At 43.9% G+C, this 20,113-nt stretch overlaps 1 protein-coding gene across 1 annotated transcript in view; it reads left to right on the forward strand.

Moving 5' to 3' along the window:
* Nucleotides 1-1,477: 1,477 nt before the first annotated feature.
* The window catches only part of PTGFRN (prostaglandin F2 receptor inhibitor), a 66,782-nt gene continuing 48,146 nt past the window's right edge, over nt 1,478-20,113 (forward strand). The window contains exon 1 of the mRNA XM_050333681.1: nt 1,478-1,594. Coding sequence (XP_050189638.1) covers nt 1,531-1,594 — 64 coding nt within the window. The 5' untranslated portion in view covers nt 1,478-1,530. The remainder of the gene's footprint in view (nt 1,595-20,113) is intronic.

Genomic DNA, 20,113 nt, shown 5'->3' on the forward strand with positions numbered 1-20,113 from the left:
AACTTCAGCGTGGACAGGATCAAGTGTCCCCCAGGCACCTCATGGCTGCAGCTGTGCAGAGATCTACTGTGTGCAGGAGCTCAGGTAACTGTGGTCAAAGGGGTAAAGTTCTCCTTATCAAACGAGGGTCTTGTTTCATTCCTATCCTCTCTACTGTAGAACGTAACAGAAAGAATAACAAAGTCCAACCTAAAATCCAGTCTGATAGACATGCTCAGTTAGGAACACAGCACACACTTCCTGCTAGTGGAAGCAAACAACCTTGCCCAAGCCAAGGCATGCTCAAGACCAGGGTGCACGGGAGATGCCAGAATAAAGCCTAAACCAGCCATTTTGTGTGGGAGCAGCTGCCCAAAACCACGCATAGGCTCCAGAGATTCCCCACATTGGGAAATGCGTAACACGCACCCACCTCCAGCAGGGAGTCTGGGCAACAGCAGACAACTGTCCAAGTTACCAGAGAGCCGCCCAGCGCCTCAGCTCTTTGTTTTTACAAACAGGAAATTAAATCCCCCAGCAAACAAAAATCTCTTGAGCAGCCTGGGAAGGTCGTGGAGCTGTGGCACGAATACCAGGCTGCAGCATCCCCTTATTGAGTTAACTGGGAAAAGAAGGGGGGAAGAAGCTGAGTCTCCAAACAGGGCAGTGCTGCTTTTGGTGCCGCCTGGCACCGGTGGGGAGCAAACGGTGTCTGTGCTCTCCCTCTCTTGACCCAGGCCATGAGCTCCAGGATCCATGAGGGAGCACAGGCCGGCCTGAGGAACGGCAGGGGGCACGAGTGGGGCCGCCTGGCAGTGGGTTTTAAGGCTACACGTTCAGGGATGGGTGGGGGCACAGCAGACCCTTCAGGTCGGGCTATGCCCAGGTGTGAGGGAGCCCTTGGGGTTGGGGGGTTCTGCAGGGCAGCAGGAGCCCCCAGCTGGGGCTGTGTGAGGGCACAGGGGCAGCAATGACTCCCCCATGTGTGGGGGGGTTCTGTGTGCAGGAACCTCGTGCTTCCGTGAGGAAAGGGGGCATCCCCCGACCCCCGCACTGGGATCACGAACACGAGTGTTCCCCACCCCACTGAGGCAGCCCCACAGGCGGGGCAGGGGCGAGGGACTAAACAGCGCCCCAACGCCAAGGGCCATTCCCGGAGGGACATCCCGGGTCGAACCGTGCTCCAGCCCGGGCTTTCCCGAGCCACGTGTGCGCGGCGCAGATAGGGCACCACCGCCCCTCGCTCCCCGGCCCAGGGCTCGGCAAGGTTCGGCGGGCCTCGCTCTCCGCCCTCCCCTTTAAGGGGAGGGGGCCGGGCCGGCCGGGCCGCCCCCGCTACCTGCGGGCGGGGGCGGGCCCTGGGCAAAGTTTGTCTCTGTGGTTGGCTGCGCCGCGCGGTGCGGCCGGTCGGGGCGGGCGGGCGGCTCCGTGCGCTCGCAGGGCAGCGAGCGACCGCCCCAGGAGCGCTGCCTCCTCTCCGGGCGAGCCCAGCGCGCCGCGCCCCGGTCCCGCCTGAGCGCAGGGAGAGGCGCCGCGCAGCCCTTGGCCAGCATGGGGCACCGCGGGGACACGGCGCCCTGCCTGCCTCTTCTCCTCCTCGTCCTGCTGCTGCTCGGTGAGCCCGGGGATACGCGGCCGGGGGGGCCGCAGGGAGGGAGGGAAGGAGGGAGAGAGGGCGGCCGGGGGTGGGTGCGCTGCCACCTTGCTCGCAGGTAGCGCTGGGGGGCCGGGCAGGAGCTCCCCGCCGTGTGCTGAGCCCGGCCGGGGCGCTGCCCTGCGCGGGGCCGGGCTGTGCCTCCCGCCCGCCGGGCTGAGCCGGCCCCCGGCGCCGCAGCCCCCCGGCGCCGCTGCTCCCTCCGAGGGGTTGCTGCCTTGGGTGTCTCCCCGAAACTTTACGAGGCCTCCCCAGTATGGGGATGAGGTGTGGAGGGGCTGCCTGGCGCGATTGGGGTCCCGGCGGGGTGTAACGTGGCCGTGTGTCTGTAGTGGCTCCTCCACGACACGGTGCGTGGGCTGCGGTCTCTCGCTGGTGGAAGCGGTGAAATTTCACCTGGCAGGGGGGAAGGGGCTCGCTGGAGGGCCGAGCGGGGGATTCTTCTCCTCCTGTCCCGGGAGGGGCCCCCGCTCCCTGCTCGGGTTCTCCGGTTCTTCCCGGCTCCCTTCCCGCCAGGCTCCCGGGGTTTTGCTGCCTCTGCCGGGAAGTTCTCCCACTAGGAGATAGCGAGTGATTGTGTAGGTGATGGTTTGTGCCGTGTTCAGGTAGTTGTGTAGCTGTCGTTGATGTGACATGTGGCATTGTTCCTCACCGGTGTCAGGCAGCGTGCAGAAATAAAGACAGTAGCAGGCACTACTACTGCTAGTAGTGGGTGGTGGGGTTTTTTACTTCTTTTTCCTTTTTTCCTCCCCCCTCAGTGTTGTACTTTGTAGCATCATTGATAACGCTGTTAGAGAAGTAGCAGTGAGTTTAAATAGAGAACCAGAAGAGTGTTCGGATTGGCTCTGGGCAGGCAGAGATACCTCAGGTGCTGGTGAGCAAGCATCCCCAATTACTATATGCAGTTCTTGTTTCAGAGTGCTTGACTAATTTCGGATGGTAAGTGTGAGACTCTTCCAGATTTCAGGTGGAAGGAGTAACTAAACAGTGCCCCAACCCCAGTGCAACGTTCTTCTTTAAACAAAACTCTGGTCACTGACTAAGTTTGTGCGTGTACTTTTGACTTTTCTATGACTAATAATTTTTTTTTTTTTTAAAGTCTGCCAGAGCTCATTACTCATGGTTTGGCTGTTGAATCTTTCATAGCCAGGTCTGCAGAGCTGAGAGTTACAGTTGAAAAGTCAGCTTCCTAAACCTGGGCTCATCCCAGTCTTTCCTGAGGCTACTTGCAGGCAATTGGGTTTTCTGTCTGCAAGTCAAGATCCTACCAGACATAGGTGTCCACTGTGCTTTCTCTTACTTGCATCTGAGGTCAGTCACCTCGTTTGTCTCTACAACATAGGCATTCTACCAACCGAGGAAACAGTGAAGAACTGCAGAGCTCACCTGTAGTGTTTTTGTTTAGAAACAGAAATGGAATAAGATTTTTTTCGAGAGAATGGTTTAGTAGGACAAGCAGAAAATCAAGACTCTCAGATGCTCAAGGTCATGCAGCAAAAAGTAAAAACTATTAAGGATGACACACAACAGGAAAGTTGTTTTCTTCTTAATTCGAGATGAAATAGAACTTAAAATGGGCATGCACAGTTGTATGGTCACTGTTCATGATCTGGTTTGTCTGGGTGTTCAGAGTTGCCTTTCAGGAATTGTTTATTTTAGTAATTGAAATGGTGCTTTTAAAATTGAAAGTGCTTTTGTGTGCAGAATAAAAGCATCTGAACTTTAGTCTTACTTGTGGTGTGTGCTATGGTGTGGCTATTGTCTGATAAAATTACTTGTTGGCTTCTATGAGATATTCCCAATGTTAAGAGGTTGGGAAGGTGGTGTTTCTCTCCTTCTGGATGGGAGAATTATACTTCTGTGAACCATTTCTAGCAGCTCTTTAATGGAGAGAGGCTGGGGCTTTTTGTTAACTAATGTGCTGCAAGTGTTGGGGAATTCTTATGTAAGGGAGGTGGAGGGAAGGAGCTGAAGCATGGAAGAGTTCTTATGAGCACTTGATTGTTTTGTTCAGATGTTTATGTGGAGGGGCTGCGTTATCTTAAAATAATGCAGCAAAAGGATGCAAATGGCTGAAGTATTTGGCTGTGGTAATTGAGAATGTTTTATCATCCTTTCTTCTTGAACCAATACAGTTATAATCTGCTTGGTAAGGAGACTCTGTATCCTGATGTTAAGGCTTTATCTGGTCTGTCCTTTCTTCGCTCCTCTGGTGTGGTTAGATCCTGAGAAGAGAGGGCAGAATGAGAGCATTTTGTGCTGCCATTGCCTGTGTCATGTGTGATTTCACTCTGCAGCCAATCTACCTAATTAACCTGTGACTGCTCTGGAAACCAAAATATCTCTCCTAGGACAAGGCAGCCAAATGCAAAACAGGTACCTGGGCTCAGACTGTAAAGTAAACAACCAGCCTTCCAGCTCCTGATTTTTTTTTTTCCTGCTTCTTGTTTGAGGGTCAAGGAAAGAATTTCAGTGGATCTGAAAAAGACTGGTTTTTGTTTAAGTGCCATGGGGCATGAGGAGAGCACGTACTCAGTAGATCCTGGGGGAGAACCACTGATAATGGGTTTCCTAGAGATGGCCTTTTTCTTACTACTTTTTAGACCTGTGTAGCACTTGCTGTCTGCTATGATGAAAGTCAGTTCCAGCATGCCAGAACCCCAGGAGCCACGTGTTTGAATGAATAAGAGTTGCTTCCTACATCTCCTATCTGAAATTATTTTTGTTTCTTTTCCTCAGAAGCTACAACAATTAGTCACTTGAATCAAGGTTTAATTCAAGCTTTGCAACAGAGAGCTTTTGGTAATTAGTGTAAGTTATTGTGATCATGCACTTCAAGGAAAAGTGTGCTTTAATCTTTTCCTGCATTTGCAGCTAAAGTGGAGGCATTAGAAAATGGGAGAGCCTCGAGGTTTAGGGCAGGGAGGCAATGTAAGGATGATTGCCCATGGAGTCTTCAAGGTATGCTGGAGTGAAATATGCTTCCTGTTCCCTTGCTGGTGCCTCTCACTTGCTGATGAGCCCGGGGCTGGTGCTGGTGGCTTTTGCCTACCTGTTGTTGGAAGAAGGCAGACTCAGATCTTCTCTGGTACTCAGAGAAGTACTTCTCTCTGCCTACCTCTGTAACCTTAGTGGTGGTTAAAAAGTCTCCCAGAGGGGAAATACCAATAAGACTGTCCTGGTCTCAGCAGCTGCAGAGGCTACTGAGGCACTAGAAGCACGCAGTGAGCCTTGGAACTGGGTTGGTGAGGCACTGAAGGGCAGGTGGTGTTGCTGAGGAGGAAGCTCTTTCCCTGTGGTTTTGTCATGCTGATGTATTTTCTTAGTGTGTAGGCTGTGGGAATGGAAGGACTAACTGTGTAGTGAGTGTTTTTTGCTTTGCATCCTGTATTCTTTTGGCTTGACAAATGGCAGCTTAGTCACCTTTCCTTGGCTCTCTTGTATCTCTGTAGGTGCCTTTCTAGGACTCCTTTTTAGGGAGTGTGGGTGCTTTTTCTGAAATTCTTCGACCTTGTTCTCCAGGTTTTTCGATGGCTACATTTCAACATAGCAACAGCTTGCTCTCTTTAGGTAGCCTCTGTTGTATTTGGCTCTAATCCCTGAACTGAGGTATAAACCTGCCTGAACAAGATTTGAAATAAGCAGTAGGGGTCATTTAAAAATGCAACTACATGCTTGATTAGAGGGGAATGTTCTTAAGAAATAGTATATATCCACCTGTCTGGCTATGTAAACAAACATTCAGGGACATCTGAGATTTCAGCTTTCGCATCTAATAGATGTATTGTTGATCTGGTTTTGTGTCCTTCTTTTTGTTGTTGTATAGTTGGGTTTTTTTCCCCCAATCTCCACAATCCTTGTCAAACACTAACCTGCATAACAGAAAAATATATTTTTTTTGGTAGGGAAATGGTTATGTATCTCAATAAGATATTTTTAGAAAGTCCATGTTTTTCATTTGTGTTGTTTTAGATGCCTTTCATTGATATATTTTATTGTGTGTGGAGTTCTATGTTTTAGAAGGGAGGGAAAATGTCTGAAAATGTGAATTCTTTCTGATTCTGTATGGAAGTCAATTGCTTGAAAGTTAAGTTGGAGAGAACTTGAGGAAAACATTAACATGAACTGGGTCAAAGTAGGGGGTTAGGTCAGTGTCTATAAAAGTCTCTAGTACTTTCAAAACAAAGATATTAGGTGGTATATAGTAAGACTGTCTATTGTAATGCAAATAAAATATCTATTTAATACTTTGTTTTTGACTTTTATTAGAGATGATGCAGTTACTTACCAGGCCCTTGTAGATGTTCTTATTTCTTAGATCTGTGTTAGTAAGTGATTAAAAGTCAGTTTTATAGAGACCTGTGAGGTGAAGTTCTCTAGGCATACCAGTGTTTCCATTTATGCCCAACAATAAGCAGTTTTATGGATGACTCTACTTCCTAACCTGAATAACGTATCACAAAACTAGTTCAAACAAGCCAGGAAGAGACTGTAGCATAAGCAGGTTTGTGGTTATTAGAATCTCCTGCCATAAAGGAGTGAGCTTGTATCAATGAGATACTAAGTTCTCCATTTCTCCAATTTTTTTTTTTTTAGTTGATTCTTTAGAAAACTTCAAATTGTAGCTTTCTTCTAAGATTTGAACACCTGCTGAGAAGAGGCTTTAAAATAACGAAATCAACTTTTAATGCACTTTATACATTATGTTTTGCAAGGGGCAAAATCAGTTTCAGAACAAACTGCATTTGGGATAGGATGATCTGAAAAATAGCTGCTTAGATGCCAAAAGATAATGTCTTTCCAGATCATCAGCATATCTAAAATAAGATAAGAAGCAAGACAAGAGGTTATGGAACTTAAAGTTTCTTGGCTTTTTGAGTTTCATATCAGAAACTGTCTTGTTCATTTACATGTAAGCTTTCATAATTGTAAAGCATAACTGATTTCTTCTAAATGAAGTCTGTGACAGGAAAAAAAAGGATAACCTTTTTTTTTTTCTCCACTGAAGCTGGAAGAGGTTTCAAAGCTGGGTTTCCAGTGGAAACTGTAATCAACTTTAAACATAATCAGAATGCTGTAGTCAAAGTGATCTAGATAAAAGGTAGAACCAGTGTTGCTAAATGACTTTGCTGAGTCTTGTGAAGTTCTAAAGCCATATGGTGATGCTTTTAGATTTGAGTTGATGTAATTGCCACGGGGACTGCTTGAAACTTGAGGTAGGGCTGCAGTCGATGCTCCTTTTCATTACACTGCATGAGGCAACTTGCAGGCAAAGTCTTATGTGACAGGGTCTGAGGAAGCAGCCTGGGGAACAGTGTCTTTTGTATGCAGCAGCAGCAGCAAAATACTGCTGCAGAAATATGAAGAATTGCTGAAGCAAGCTGAAGTATTTGACTAGTGATAATCTCTATGGCCAGATGGAATTTGCATGGATGCTCGAAAGGGTCTGAACTGTTAGCTGAGCAATGGGAGGAAGAGGTAAGAAAGACACACAATCCTGGACAGGATTTCCTTTAAAAAGGAATCTGAGGGTGGTTTTTGGAATTAAATGACTTGTGAGCTTCAGGAATGAGAACTAATTAAAGACTGGAGCTCCCAGGCAAGCTGTCACAGCTGCTGATAGGCAGGGCTGCCAGCGATGCCCGTAGTATATCTGCTTGTTACTCTTTGTTATGAGTGCCATCTCTTAAATTGTTTATTATTCTGCAAGGCTTTAGGCATTCATGCTGAAATTTTCTTGGCTGGATGTCCACCACAAGTTGATTATTTTTTTTCCTCATGAAACACCACCCACCTCCCCCTTCCCTTAAAAAGTGCCAGTATTTCCAATAGTTACACTTGGGAGGGTTCAGGGAGAAGCCCTTTTTTTTCCCCTTTTCTTTTTGAGTCTTGCAAGTTCTATAATTTCTTTCTCCTCACTCTTGAACCAGTAGTAATCTCAGCTGCCAAGCTGAGAAGTTCTAGCACCTCCATGCTTTAGAACAAGAACTGGAAATTTGGCTGGAGAGTTAACTTTGCATCAAGAATGTGGCTTTTGCTGTTCTTAGGAAAATGTCCAAATTTGGCCACATTGTAAGACTTGGAAAAGCATCAGTTTGTAAAAGCGTAGTAGGGAATTAGTCTCAAGTCCCTGGAGAAAGCGTTCTGCCATTGCTTTTAAGGTGTCAGAGGATTACAGCTGTAATTGGGGGTGGAGAAATGGAACCCTTCTTTTTATTTCAGTTTCAGATTTCTGTAAATGTGTATGAAGTCTTTTTTTTTTTTTTCTTTTCTTTTTTTTCTCTCTTTTGCCAAATTGCCCAGTGCTGGAGACTGGTCTGTGTGGATCACTGATCATAGCTGCTGTAAGAGTCTGCTGCTTGTAGCACACAAAGTATATATATATATCATCTTTTTATACGTAGCTTAGAAAAAAAAATCGATGTAAACTTTGTGTTGCTTTTAACTTTTGTTCTCTGGCTTCTCTCAGGCTTTTTTTTCCCCCAGGTATCCATCATTGTCCTTTACTTCATACTGGCTGTAAAACAACTCCTGCTGCTATAGCTGCTTTTATGGCACTCTTTCTTTAACAGGCTTGATTAGTCTGGACTTGCCTTTCTGCCGACTTTCTTAAAGACGTGGTTTAGCTGTGCTTCTTAGTGCTTGCTTCGTGACTGATTTGCATGCTGTTTGAGTCTTTTCTTGCCATATCAGTAGCCATAAAAAAGAGTTTGCTGGAACCATGGCTGAGGGTCGTGTTGGTGAGCAAGGATCCGGCTCTGACAAAAGATGGCTCTGCTTAGGTTTGTCGGTCTTAAAAACAGTAATTGCCAATGTAAAGGACTTTTGTTTCCATGCATGTTCCATTGTTAGCTCCAACTGCAGAGATTTAGCGTCGTGTTTCAGTCGGTCTTTGATGCAATGTGGCTGTGGGGAATCTTTGAGCAGGCTGTAACACATTGTTCTCCTACACGCATTAAAATGATTGTTGCAAGAGAGGCATCCACGGGGACCTCTGCTAGCTTCTTATTGATGTGTGTAGTTTCATCTATTGACACACTACCCTTCATTATTACACAGTGAATCCTATGGCAGTGGAATTTGCTATTAAATCTGCCCTGCAAAAGAGAATTGGCAGGAGCTGCTCTAAAAGCAGTGTGACCCCCTGCATTTGCAAAGAATAGCTTCTAAATATGAAACAGATGCTTCCTAAATTTTCAGGGTACCAAACATAATAACTTTGAGGAAAAAATCAGAATTTGCTTAATTTGTGAATAACCATTTAAGTTTCAATGCCCTTTGCTTCCCCCCAAAATATATGTCTAATCAGTACATATGTTTATGCTTGAATGCAGGAAGTAATACTAAGGTGAAAATAGGGAATTGTTTGTTAATGGAAACTGTTAGAATAAGCAGTGAGGTGTCTGCACTCTAATCTCTTCCCAGTGCTAGAGGGTGGCAGAGGTGGTGTATCTTCCTTTGCCTGTTGCCATTGCCACAAACTATTTTGTGTTTTCAGAGCACCACCCATAATTTTTACCCAGATGCTGTCACATCCACCATCCCCCAAAAGAATCTTATGTTCTTCAGAAGCCCAGTGACATAGTTGTATTGGGAGGTGATGTCAGTGGATGGAATTTATGCGTGTGTAAAGAACCTTTATGTTATATATACAGTGTTCTTGTTCACACACAGTTTGGATGGAGATCTAAATTAATGCAGAGTAAGAAGCCAATTGCATCAACCTTGTTCCCTTTGATCTCAGGGTTTGGTTCTAGACAAGGCATGCTGTACCTTTTGGCATAGAGAGCTTAAGTGCTTGGAGCAGGCTTCATGGGTGAGAAAATAGAGATCTTATCAGAGATAAAATCACACTGTGATTGTCTGGGGCTGGGAGGTAGCGAGGTAAGCCTGGGTCTTTCATGTCTATCACAAAGCAGGGCTGTCACTAAAGCTATTGACTAAGCCATGGTTGCTGGCTACTGTATTGATAGGCACCTGCCAATAGTTGCAAAGCTGCTGACATCCCTGGGTTTTAGGGTTTATTTATTTATTAAAAAAAAAAAAAGTGTTGAGAAAATGACATATATAGCCAGAGGTCAATGAGCACAGAAGCGTGGCTGTTGCTGTAAGTTAGAGGTGGGAGAAAGAAGGTGAGGAGAGATTATTGGAGCAGGACACACTTCCCAGAGAGAAAGAAAAGTGGGGGAATAGCTTGTTTAAAGTGGAAAAATTAGATAAAAGTATGTCTGCATGAGATGGTGATGCTGGGGCAGTTATGCTCATAAAACAACCTTGGTAAAAAACCACAGGTATCTCAAAACTCTGCAAGCAGACCTTGAAATACCCTAGTTTTCTAAGCAAAGTTTTCTGCTCACCACTGGCAGGTAAATGGAAGATCTAATTGTAGGCTCCTGCAGAGTTTAAAACAAGGACTGAAGTGTGATGCATATGGCTGCAGGGTATGCTGTGGCATGTGAGTTGATGCTGGTGTCTGCCTTTTAACTCTGAAAGGGAGGGGTGAGGGGGGAGCTGCAGTAACTCTGTGAATGGAGTTATTGGGTGGGATGGCCTTCCAAAATAGCCGAAGAACAAATGAGACTTCAGATAGTACCCTGGTTCCCGCTTATGACCAGAGGCTGCAGGGCATGCACCTGTTCCAGACTTTGCCCTTTAAACCTATAAGGATCAACGGAGGTAGGCCAAAGCTACTTAGAAAGTAACTGTTAAAGTTAATTTTGAAGTACTTTTCACTGACCCTCCTCTTGCTGTGAGCAGTCAGCTTTTAGTTTGTACGTGTAGAGAGAGTTTTCTCCCTGTCTGAAGCTGTAAAGAGACAGCTCCTTGTGCATCTGGGCAAGGTCTGGTGACCTACGGGCGGATTTAGGGCAGGTGCATAGGGCCCTTCTGTACCCAAACTTGTAAGGTAGATCCTTTCCTTGCTTTTAACAATTCCTACCCAGAATAAGAAACTAGTCCATGGACTTTGGCGTATGCATGTTCCATAAAAGTAATGTGCTGGCTTCTCCTGTATTTTCTTCTTTTGTCTCACTTCTGGTGCCTTGGGATGAAAACTGGCTTTGCATATGTAGGTTTGGCCGAAGTCCAGCATGAATTCTGTTCTCCCATGAGTGGCAGTCCGGGGTCAGCACTAATCCTCCAGTGTCAAGGCTGCCTTGTTGCTGTGGGATTTTGCTTGCAGTCCCAAGTGGGACTTTGGTCGAGTGACTGTCATAAGTACACAGTTGTTTCTTGGAATTAAAGCTCTGCAACTGAGATTGGCACCTCAGAGGAGTCTGGTAACAGGAGAAATCCTGTTAACTGCCCCTTGAGCTGAAACAATGCATTCAGAGAAGCTGTTTACTGTGGAGGTGATCAGTCATGGAGCTACAGGACAAGCCTTGAAGAAGAGCAGTTTGTGCATGGGAGTGGGAAGGTGTTTGGAAGTTTTGGCAGGGAGGAAGCAAGGGCCCAAGCTGCAGATTCTGTAAATGGCATAGTGATAAAGAGGACTTTGTACTGATGACTTTTTCATCTTGTTCTATCTATCTATCTTTTGCTAGGCTTGTGTAAAATGAATTACTGGTTTTGCTTCAGTTGAGTGAACATATGTCTACTGGTCTGAGTAAAATAGCAGCAGCTCTGGGTGGCATTCTAGTCCACGGGGTTGCTCTCTAAGCGAGGCTGAGTGACCTTGGTACCCTGTTTCTTACATAAGACAGCTGGATGTGTTGGCTGTGGCTGACACATGCACATGTCGTGGAGGGGACAGTCTGCCTTGCTTCTGACTGTTTTGTTTGTATGGGTGAGTGAAGAACTTTGGCCTTCAAAGTTATATGGGTGCTTCTCAGTACTACTTAACATCACCACTTCCTTCTGCGTTTCCCCAGCAATTGCTGTTTGAACATGCATTATAAATGTGAAGGGCTCATGAATTGATGATTGCTTTCAATACAAACAATCAAGGAGATTTTTAGCTTCTGGTAGTTAATGCCATGCCTTTAAGACCTCTTGTGTATTCCTGGTTGTGTGTCACCAGATTATGAGAGGAAACGACCTGCTGATTGTTTCTGTGTCTTTAGCCAGACTGCTAAATTCTTCACAGCCAATTGTATGTACCCCTTCTCTTGTAATTTGATATAAAATTTGCTCCTGTTACATTTACCACATTTAAAACAGATTTCTAACACTTCCTCAGAGGCAGTGGTGTGTCTGGGTAAGTCATGCTGGGTTTGAATCCTTGTTCCACTTTACACATCTTTGGTCTGGCTGGCTGTGTTCTTGTTCTGCTGAGGCATTTTTTGGATGTGGCTGGTTCACGCCTTTAGTGTAGCTTGGAGGGTTGGTGGGAGCTGGTGAGGATCTGTCTTTCTGCTTCAGCAGCCTCTGCCGTGGGAGCCTGAGACCATCTCCTACCCAGCCTGCCTGGACTGAGGTGGTTCTCCTTCTTGAAAAAGATGGCATGCATGCTTTGTATTGAAATAGATAAAGGGCAGTGAATACCTGCTGGGAAACCTGAATAGCACTCAGGCAGAATTCTGCGTATCTGGTGGTATATATTGTTGGGTTTTCTAGGAGAGCAGAATCACTCTCTTACCCTCTTTCAGAACATCTGTTACTGTGCATGAAGTCATCTTTTGCCTTCCTTTTTTCCCTTCCATTTGAATCCAGTTCTACCTAAATAGTCGTCTTTGCACCATCGTGTGAATGCCAGCAAAGATTTTTGTCATGTCGTCTTGGGTGTTTTGTTCTACAGCAAAGTCACCGTGGGTAGAAGCAGTGGAGTGTATACTTGTGATAGGGCAGAACCATGAGAGACTGTGGGACTTGAGCTGAGCTGCCTTTGAGCTCATTGTGGCAGAATGATAGCAAAGGTATAAGAGAGATTTTTTTTCAATAGAATCTCATTGCCAGTGAAACTTCACAGAAGTTTCTTACTGCATCTCTTTCAGAAAAAGGACATGTACGCCACCTTTTCTGTCACAGCTGGCCTAATGAAAGAACTCTAAAGAATACTGCCTTAGAGCACTGTGGCCACATAAATATTGCTACTATGTTTCACTGAAAGTTTGGCTGAACTGTATAAATATGTATCCTTCCTGTGGAAAACAGGGTTCAGAGTATAATCTCAGATGAGCTCTGCTGTTTAGCAGGTGTTTGTTTCAGTGATAACCAGTTGACTGACCATGCCTGTGACTCTTCCTGAGCCGTCAACTGGTACTTACCTTTTCTTAAAGCGTGTGTCAGCTAGGAAAGAACTGTTTTTGATGATTTAAAGCACCATACCAAGACATGTCTTTTCCAGAGATTTTGTAGTCTGAATAATGTGATGTGAGCACAGCTTTGTTAGATTTGTAAACTCGCATAATGATTAGAAGGGAAGAATATATCTGCCAGGTGGATTAATGAAGATGGTTCTTTTCATCAGTAGAGATTTTTTTTTTTTTTTTCAATAGGATCTCTGAGAATTCTGGGAGATCTCACGGGTTGTACTGAGCAACTGTAAATGATGGGCAGGTAGTGAATTTCTTGCATTGAACGGCTCAAAGATGAAAGTACAGTAGGGTGAGCAGGGTAGGCAGAAATACAAATACCTTAAAACTGCCCAGGGAAGATAATTACTCAAGTGTTAAACTGTTTTATTCTCTTTGGTAAAGAGGATCTCCTTTTACAATAAAGGCAATGAGTGCTGCTTTTCATTCTAGGGAGAGACTGGACTTCTGTACTTTAATACTTCCTAGCAATCGCTTGTCCAAAGCTTATTTATTCCTCGTGAAAAGAACAAAGATCTTGAAATAATCTGTGTTTTGTCTGGGGAAAGGCAAAACTTGATCTGGTTGTGTGCTTTGTACCCTGCATTTTGACTCTTGGTGGGCTTAGGCTATAAAACTAGAAACAGTGGAGGCATTTGTCAGCTGCTCTTGCACTGCGCTGTGGTGGGTGCTCTTCTGCTTGAAGTCTTTGAAACGTCATAATTTGATGTTGTGGATTTTAACAAGTTTAAGATGCTGGGAAATGCTCTTCAGATGATTAATCTCTGTTCTTATTCCTGAAAAATTAAGTGAGGAGGCTGGAGGTGAGGTGGGAGGAAAGTTGTATAGTGAACCAGAGCTTTGTAAATTCTGCATGTACCTTCTATTTAGGTCTTCACTAGCAGCAGGAGTGCCTTTTGTTATTTTCTTGTAACAGTAGTAATACTGATTGGTCTCTAATAATAAGTAAACTTTCTACAGGATAGTGCTGTTGACATGATTTATGACTGCCATTCCAACAAGAGAGCTAAACCCAACTGGTTTTGTGATGTAGTAAAATAAAAATTTAGCAGTACTACTTTTTCTAAGTAGTACTTAGAAGCTCTAAAATGTGAATTTACCAACAGTGAAGAAATTAAAAGGGAAATAAACAGTTTTGCTTTATTTATTTATGAAGGGATTGTCAGTCTTATTATGTATTGCTGACATTGGACATTGTTAGGTGCAGACCTGGGAGGAGGATACTTTATTTTTAAACCATCCACTGAGAAGTCTGAGTGCATGAATACTCTGTTTGAGTATTAATGAAGACGTAACTCTTTTTGTTTTACCCAGTGGGGCTTAGATATAGCACTGACTTTTCCCAACAATGCTTTCTCTTCAGATGTTATTATGAAACATGAGCAAGGAGAATTTCCTGATACTGCACAGCATTCAGTCCCTTACTTGTTTATCCTTCATTTCTGTTTTCTTTCTGTTTTCTTAGGTATAGGTCCACTCTTTGTACTGGTATTCTGAAGAATGTGTCAGTTCATGTTGTCTCTAGTGCTGAGGCTGGTGAGCAGGTCTCCTTGACTGGACATGGCTTCCAGAATATGTTCTGAAAAAGGGATCAGCACATTGGGACACCAGTGCTTCGTGCTTTGGCTTTCTGGGCCTAATCAGAAGTACCCATGGGGAGTATTAGCTCTCCCAGTGCATTGAGTACATCCTTTCTTACCTGAGGGCTGTTTGCCCTCAAGTGAAGGGGCAGTTCAGGGGGACACTTGTTTGCTAGAAATCTCAAAGGTGCTTAAAAGCTACTACTAAGACTCTCCTCTCGCAGTATAAAAGTGGGCACTGCTAATTCTAGTGTCTGTGGCAAAGTCCATCTACAGCTTTTCAGGTGAATTTTAGCACCCTTGACTTCCTATATTGGTGATCTACTTTCCACTTCTGCGCTCTATATTTTATGTTGTTAGCTGCTGTGATCGAACTAGACATAATTTCTTTTCCGTTGATATTAAAATTATTTTTTTGCATCAGTATAGGGGTTGGTTGAGAGTTCTGAGGCCTAGTCTGCAGTGCACTATTGCTTTTGGAACGTGCATTTGAAACTTGAAATGTTGTCTGTAGTTATGGTACTGTGTATGTTGTACCAGTGCAGTATCCACAAAATGGCTGGTGTGCTGTCCTTTGGGGTGAAGTCTGACTGTAGAGTCTTCTGTTCTGTTAAACAATGTTGTTATGGGACATAATTCTTCTTTCTGACAGCAAATGTGAAGATGCCTAGGGTGCAGGCAGTCTGCTGTCTGTTTAAATGTAAGCTGATTATAAGTGTTAGTTACTGAATAATTTCAGCATATCTCAAGTTTCACCCAAATATTAACAGCTACTTATTCTGTATGTAGGTTGTCTTGTTAAATAGTGTAACCTAGAATAGTTCTACAAGGAGACTGGAGCAGAAAAGAAACAATTAAGCATTTTCCCTTTGGGTGTCTTTCAAAAATTGTATTCTTCTCCTCTTGCTATTTTAATGTCATGTTGGTTCTCTACCCGCCTTTCACTCTTGTTTCATGCTCAAAAGGATTCCCTTGCTTCTGATTTTTGAGTTACTTGAAAATTCTGTCTTCTTTGTTTCCATTTTTTTCTCTATTCTTACTGCTGGGCCCAGCCTGGGTGCCACTGAGGAGCAGCAGTTAGCAAAAGGGTGCAGCTGCAGAACGAGGGAAGGCTGACACTAAAGATCCATTCATTCTCATGTCTTGCCTCTGACAGTGGCCATGAGCGGGAGCATAGGGAAAAGTGAGTGCGGCCTGTTACTATCCTAGTGTATCATCTCATGATGATCATCTGTAGCTTGGAAACTTCTTAAGTTAGAGGTGGTATCCTCACAGAATCATAGGATGGTTTGGGTTGGAAGGGACCTTTAAGTTCCAACCCCCCTCCTGTGGGCAGGGACACCTTCCCCTATAGCAGGTTGTTCAAAACTCCATCCAACCTGGCCTTAAGTGTGCTTAACATGGCTAATTCCTCCAAGTATTTGTTGTCTCATGGGTGTTGAATTTGGCCACCTCTGAAGCTTTGTTTTCTGAAGTGTTCTGGGTGAAGGCACCTCTTAGCTGATCTCTGTGTGTCAGCTTTCCCTTTTAGCATCTGCGGTATTGACTGTCAAATGCTCAGCATGCCAGTGACAGCAACAAAATATCTACCTCCAAAAAACATTTCTTAAATGTATCATGGGAATAACAGGAAGCATTTTAAGTTGTGTATTTAGGCATGCTTAGCTGAAAACTAGTAGCTAAAGGCTGAAACCCAAACTTGACTAAGACTCCAAGGGGTAGTATGTTGTGATAGTCTTTTACTACATGTCTAGATCTGCGTTTTCATGTGTCTAATTGCATAAAATTTTCCCAAAAATTTTAAATGTGTGTGACGTGCTGTAGTGCTACGTGTTACTGCGTGTCCCCGGGAGGCTATTCTGAATTGGTTCTAGAAGTAAGAGCACATACTGCTGCAGATAACGTGAGTTAATCAAAGCAGATTATGGTGAAAACTTGCTGGCATACAATCTAAAGGGAGAAAGGACTTTCAATCTGTGATGGGGAACATGAAAAGACCACTGGTCTTGTTTGGCCAGGTGCTGAATTGATGAGCCTTGCTATTCTGCTACTGGAGGTAACAAAATACCTGCATTGAATACAAGGCAGGGTTTTCGGAGGTGATGGGAGGCTTGAGGCTGTAAGTCTGAAACTTTGCAAAGGAAACTTAGTTCCCCAGAAGATTAATGCTCAGGGCTTTTTGATAATTGAATCTCTTAATTTCTTGAACTAGCAAACTTTTGTCACAAGAGTGGTTTTGTTGTGTTTTTTTCTTGCTCTAGAAGGCACAAGTAGAAAAGTGTTTTACTTCAGGACTGGGGTAATTGGGAGCAGAATTGTACCAGGTGCTTGCTGAGTGCTTTGCTGGTTTCTGAGTCTCTTGTGTGTTGTCCACATGCACATACCTACCCACCTGTTCCAAAAAGTCTCTTCTTTTGTCCAGTTAACTTAATCTTCCAGTAAGCTAAACAGCAGCCACATACAATACTGTTTCCTTTCACATGTAAGAACAGCTTTCTAGAGGTAGAATTCAGAGGCACAGACAGATAATTACACAGCTAATTTACCTTCAAGCTCTTGGAGGCAGTGAATGCCAGGAAACTTTTGACTCTTGCATGCTTTTTTGAAAATTTTGGCTGTTAAATTTGTTGAGCGGGGATAAATGATGCTGCAAAGTGTGGGTGGATTTCATATCCTAGCCATACACGTGTACATGGCTTAGCTCACACTTGTGATTTAGGGAGGAGTTTCCATTTCCACTCTGAAGGTCAAATGTGAACATCTTTTAGGAGCACAAGCATCCTTTAAGAGGACAGTTTGCACCTTAATTACCATTTTAGTTGGAGAGAATTCAATTTCTGAGGTGAGTCTCCTCACTGTCCCAGTTTCTGCACAATGCTTTTTACTGGGAAGCAATCTGTGTGTGCAGTTAATATTCCTTTGAATGTAACTGAACCAGAAGTGCCACTCTAGAAGCGTATCTGCTGTGCTTCAGGGGCCTTGGGTATTTGGCCCATGGCACCAAACCTGGTCCATTGCAAACCTCCAAACATGCACAATGTGATTTTTTGGGGACTCAGCACCAGCTGCGCTCTACAGCCTTTTCTCCTTTTGGACTGTGACAGGTGCTAAAGTACAGTTGTGCTAGTCTTAATTTTCTGTGTGATAGGGGATATTTTTTTTTTTCTTTTTAAATGTTAGTGAAGTAAATAAGCAGCCTATCTTGAGTTCTATCTACTGATCTAAAACCTTCTTCTCAATTTTCAAGAGTCTTAATGAAATCTGTGTTGGTATTTTTCTCTTTCAAGTAACGAAGAGTGCTGTGGCATGCCTGTTTTCAAAGCCAGCTGTTCTGCAGACCCATCTGGGGGTAATTTTATTTAACAGTCTGTGCAGGGGTTGCACAGACCCTGTTAAAGACCTTGACTGGAATCCCTATGTGCCTTCTAGATGTTGTTTTATGTCCCTGACCTCTCATCTTTTTCTTGTCCTGACCTCTTTCCTCCTCTTGCTTTGGGAGAAACAATACTGTAATGAAAAATGTCTCTTCCTGAAAGGGGTAATATTTTTTTTTTTTTAATGCCAGAGATGAGATTGCTGCCTTTTCTGGGGCAAGAGAGTTTCTCATCGTCTCTACCATAGCAAATAGCAGCTCAGAAGCAACAAGTACTGTAAATACCTTGCAGTCCTGTTCTGAATTACAGAATTAGTTATGTAAATCTTGTATTAAAGGAGGAAGAACCCTGATGTCTCTTAAATCATGCTCTCTGTGTGCATGCATGCGTGCAGTTCCTTGTCTAGGAGAAAAATATCTGTGCTCCTAACATGCAGGCTCCACAGAGATTAGCATACTAAACAGTATTGCTCGGCATGATCTGAAATTGGCTTTTAGGTGCTAATTGGATCTATGGGCTTTGAGAGAAGGGGCTGGAAAACACTGGCCTCTGGTTTTCCAGTTTGCAGACAACAGTATGGATATGGTGGTTGTGTAGCTGTCCAAATGAAGTCCTCTGGGGGCACCAGTTGATAGAGCACAAGCAAGATAACTGTTCTGTATTGACTTATTTCTTCTTTGCCTAGCTGTACATATCTTTTTGTTTTCTGCTTTATGCAAAGAAACAGTGTGATCCAGTGAAATGAGCACTAAGCCTGAAAGCAGGAACGCCTGTTATCTGTTCCTAACTGTTCCTGCTTTCCTGCAGAATTTGGTCTAATTGGTTAATCTGTCCAAGTGGATCTGCAGCAGAAGACCTGGTAATAGGTGTGCTACTGTGCTTGCCTGCGTGTGCCGACTGGACAAGGCACTCATCCCCATGCCATAACACCCGTTCTGTGTGCATCTACCCTTGCTCGGAGATTATTTATGGTGAAGATGAGACTGTTAGATAATTAAATTACAGACGAAAAGGATTACTCTATAAACTCTGAGATCTATCCCTCCACTGGCTCCTGTTGCTGCAAATCAGTTGTCAAGCGCGGAACCCCGGTGGGCCAGTGCCATATGCTGCCTTGGTCAGCAGTTCCAGCAGCCCTGCTGTCCAACCACCTCCTTCAACAATCTCTCTCAACAGCAGACGCAGGCAGAGCAGAGCTGCCCTTCAGGATCCCAGCTGGAGAGTCTGAGAGCCTCGTCTGTGTGTGCTGGGTCGTTCAGTGTCGTGGCTGCTGATTTCTGCAATCAGGCTTTTCTGTGTTGCAGCTCTTGCTGGAGCTTCTGTGGTGCCTTTGCTCATCCACTGGAATGCTTGTTAGGAAATGAGTCTCTGCGTCCTGAGATTGGAAGTGAACCCCAAAATAATTTTTGGAGAAGTAGGGGTTAAGATTAATAATATCTGGATTGTGGAAGAATGCGACTTCTTCAATCTCATCTTCCAATCTCATTTAGACAGGACTTTGTCTGGTATGGGTGGAGTGTTAGGTTAAATTGTGGTGGACAAGTGCCACCAAATTTAAGCAGGTAAAGAACACAAAAAAACCACAACAACAAAAAACCCACATCAAAAGACAAGGCAAAACAATCACCCCCCAAAAAATCCACTGCACAAAAAACTCCGAACAGCTGTTGGTGATTTTTTTCTTTGCTTTGCTTTTTGGTTTTAGTATAATTGTCAGTGAAAAGTAAAATATTTTATATTGGTTTCAGCACTTCTTATATTTAATACTCTTATGTTTAATAGCATTTTGAGTAGGATTTTTTGTGTGTATTACCTAACATTAAAGATAACTTGGAAAACAAATGATTACTTCACACTAATAAAAATCAGTAACTTCTACTTTTAGAAAAAAAGGGGATGATGATAATGGAAACTATTTTTGGGAGAGGGGAGGAGGGAGCATTTCAGGATTTCCTTTTTTAAATATATGATCATACTGTACGAATTATAGATTAGTGAAACACGTGGATATTGCTATTTGTTCGTCTTTTTAAAAAGTCTTTTGACAAAAATGCTTTTTCCTAGCTTTCCAACTAGGTGCTGCATCCTGTTTGAAGTGATGCTGGTAAAAAGATTCTGGGATTTGCATCTTTTGTTTTGTCTTGGATTTTCACTCAGTGTATCATTTTTACTTAATGTAGATAAAGATTTAGGAATTATCTCTTCTGATTGTGTACTCCTGTTAAATCCAAAGAAAGTTTGGTTTAATCCTAGTGGTGTGCTGTGTTCCACACA

This window comes from Myiozetetes cayanensis, unplaced genomic scaffold (genome assembly GCF_022539395.1).
Source record: "Myiozetetes cayanensis isolate MyiCay16 unplaced genomic scaffold, myiCay2020 scf5-8, whole genome shotgun sequence".
NCBI classification, from domain to species: domain Eukaryota; kingdom Metazoa; phylum Chordata; class Aves; order Passeriformes; family Tyrannidae; genus Myiozetetes; species Myiozetetes cayanensis.